General features: G+C 46.0%; 1 protein-coding gene across 1 annotated transcript; it reads right to left on the minus strand.

Moving 5' to 3' along the window:
- Positions 1-1,405: 1,405 nt before the first annotated feature.
- Positions 1,406-2,260, minus strand: LOC124682907 (AT-hook motif nuclear-localized protein 23-like). The gene has a single exon (XM_047217511.1). It carries the CDS (start codon positions 2,258-2,260, stop codon positions 1,406-1,408), a length of 855 nt encoding a protein of 284 aa, XP_047073467.1.
- Between the last annotated feature and the right edge of the window lie 924 nt (positions 2,261-3,184).

Here is a 3,184-nt window from a genome sequence, read left to right on the forward strand (position 1 = left end):
AAGGAGTTCACTGCATCCATCATTTGCTGCGAGGTCAGCAATGATACTAGAAAACGTAATGAATGTATATGTATAGTGTTATGCACTGTGTGCATTTTATATTTACTCATGCATGACCCCTGTCCTGCTGATCTACGCATGTATTTGCTTCCTTATATTCTAATGTCCATATAGAACACACCAATCAACAAAGAAACTACGAAGGAAGTACTAACTTGCAGTCGTCATAGGCAAAGTCAGCACTTAGCACATACAATTCCTAATTAAATTAGAGTAGTTATCATATTTTGTTGTTTTCTACTACATATAATATAAGGTTATTACATCCTTTTTTTCATAGGTAATAGGTTTACAAAATAAGAACCGTGCGTGATATTCAACATTACACCGATGACTCGATCTGCATTTCGTGCTCTCGGTTTTCCTGCTCCAGTAAATGGTCATCATTTTTCCTGAGCGTACATGTTTAGATAGATAGGAACGAATGGATCAAGTAAATTTCTTGCTTGTTCCACACTCATTTAGCTAATCTAGTTGTAACCCTACCTTTCTTTTGAGCCAAATACTGGTTAAAGTTTTAGAAAAAAAGCAATTTTCTTCCCTGGTTAGCTCTTTTCCCTAATCGAAGGAAAGCTTGAATTAACTAGGAAGAGGTGCTTTGTTGCATACTTCATCAAATTATTAATTCCATCTTGCAATTTTTCTCTCCAAACATCATCATATAGGCAGGTTAATTTCAGGGTGAGGAGTATCAGGAAAAGGTAGTTATATATATGCTGCACTTTGCTAATTTGCTCAATCAGACTAGTAATATGAAAGATCAAATAACAAGTGCAAGAAAATAAATGTTATAACCAAGTACTCCACCGAAGAAGCACCCGAGACCATTATTCATTAGGAACATCCAGATGCAAGCTAGCAGCAAATTCATACCCGAGGTAAATCATCAATCAAATTAGGAAAGCGGAAAGCTCAATCATCAAATGTATACAAAGAGGAAAATTGCATCCAATTGATAAAGCTTGCTTGTATATATTCACTGAAATCAGACAATTTTAAATTTATCAAAGAATTAGAATTTTGAGCTTGCCTTTTGCACTACAAAAATGCAACAGTTAAACTCAGTATCTAGAATTCCAAGAATGAACACAACAACACTAACTTAATTTGATGAATTTATGAGTGCATGTCCTGAGAACATATTCCAATGAAACGAACACGCGGACCAGCAATTAACACCGATTAAGTCTCATACAGGTTAACACAAAAAAAAAAAAACATCAGGAAAGAACCATCACAAAGAACAAGAGAACCAATTGACAGTGAAAATAAATAGAGCCTACTTGTTTTGCACATGTCCATGTCCTCCCACGCACCTGCTGTCTTCACGGCCGGCCAAGATCGGTCACGAGAAGGGCGGCCTCCCGACACCACCGACGGCTCCAGGCCAGCCATTGTGGCCGTCCATTGGCATTGGCGGCATACCCATCGGCAGCTGGTTAAAGAACGGAAGCCCACCAGCCGCGGCGCCGCCCGACGGATCAGCTCCGAACGGCATGCCCCCGCCAGCCTGGTCAGGCGCCGGCGGAGGGACAACCTCATCGCCTTCCTCTAGAGGAAGTCTCTCATAGGCCACGTTGCTGAACGATGCGGCCACGATGACCACCGGCCCGGCAGCGACGAGTGCGCCGGCAACGCTGCCGCCAACCACCTGTCCCTGCCCGCCAGCAAGGAAGGCCGAGAGGCTGGTGGCCCCCGGCGGCGCTGGAGGCGGGAGAAAGGAGCCGGCGAGGGAGAGTATCTCGAACCTGCCATGGAGCGTAGCTACCGGCGACGACGTCGGCCCGGTCTGTGCAGACTGTGGCTGCCGGAGAGTCACGTTCGTGACAGTCCCCGCCGCGGAGAGCACACAGATGCCGCGCTGCCGGCGGCGCGCGTAGGCGGTAAGCGCCTCGAAGATGTCGCACCCGGCGGCGACCTCGAGGATGTGCGCCCTCAGCGCGTTAGCGCTCTCCCTGGTGATGATCACCGGCGGCTTGGGCTTGTTCTTGGATCCCGGCGGTCGGCCGCGCGGGCGTCGGCCAACAACCTCCCCACCACCTATCCCTGCGCCTCCAGCAGTGCTCCCTCCCCCACCGCTGCCCGGAGAGAGTGCGTCCTGGCCGTCGTCCGATCCGCCGGCAGCATCATCGTGGCTGAGGTGAAGGTTGTGGTGGTGGTGATGAAGGTAGGAGCTGGCTCCCAAATCAAGTCCTGCCATTCTCTGGGGTAGGAGAAGAGCTAATTATACGTTTTGTAAGCAGTATAGTAGCATTAAAAAGAGTAAAAATAATAGCTAGATAACAGTACCGATAATATTAAGAAATTGGAGATGCAAGAGAAGAAGTGGTGCTCGTGATGATGATAATAGGCCGGAGGAAGAGGAGAGGAGGAGAAGACCAGAAGAGTGTATGTGTGTGTTTGTTTAGGGTTTGTGGTGCTGGTTTTCTTGGAGGAGAGTAAAGAATGGGGTTTGGCTTTTGGGGATGTGTGGGGTGGGAAGAAGAAAAAGGAGCTGAGAGCAGCTTCTCTGGTGTGTTTTTTTTTTTCTCTCTTGTTTACAACCTTTGTGGTTGTTTTATCCTTCTTGATGGTGTTTTCTCATATATGTTAGTTGACTAAATATTGTAGGGTGGAAAAAAATGCAAAAGAATAGGACAACGGAGGAAGGAGGAATTGTTCAACAAAAAAGGAGGAGAGGAGAAGATGGAAGCCAATTAGGGTAGAGAGAGATAGAGAGATCTAAGGAGAGAGGCAAAGGAAGATGAGAAAAGGATAGGTTAGTGGCGTCTTTGGAGAAATATAAAACAGGAGCTGGAAAGAGATGGAGATGGAGAGAACGAGAGATGAGCGTCATTGCTTATATGGTTTTGTGTATGTCGCTGCATAAGGGGCCCTGGTAGTTAGGCGGCTCCACATGTCTGTTAGATATGTACAGTCCATAGATGTGTGATATATACCATCCTTTTCTTTAGACATAAGGATGATACAAACGTTGATGCTTATGCACGCAAGTGGGAAAGAGCATTAGTTTAATTGTGCAACTTGGGGCCTATTATATTAGCCTTAGACCAAAGTATTGAGCCATTTGGGTTTGTGCACCGGGACAACTTTGATTCAAGTGGGTACCATGTGGAACTACTCA

The sequence above is a fragment of the Lolium rigidum genome, chromosome 1, assembly GCF_022539505.1.
Source record: "Lolium rigidum isolate FL_2022 chromosome 1, APGP_CSIRO_Lrig_0.1, whole genome shotgun sequence".
NCBI classification, from domain to species: domain Eukaryota; kingdom Viridiplantae; phylum Streptophyta; class Magnoliopsida; order Poales; family Poaceae; genus Lolium; species Lolium rigidum.

Excerpts from the sequence above, each read along its gene's own strand:
- LOC124682907 (XM_047217511.1), bottom strand. The coding sequence starts at position 2,260 with ATGGCAGGACTTGATTTGGGAGCCAGCTCCTACCTTCATCACCACCAC.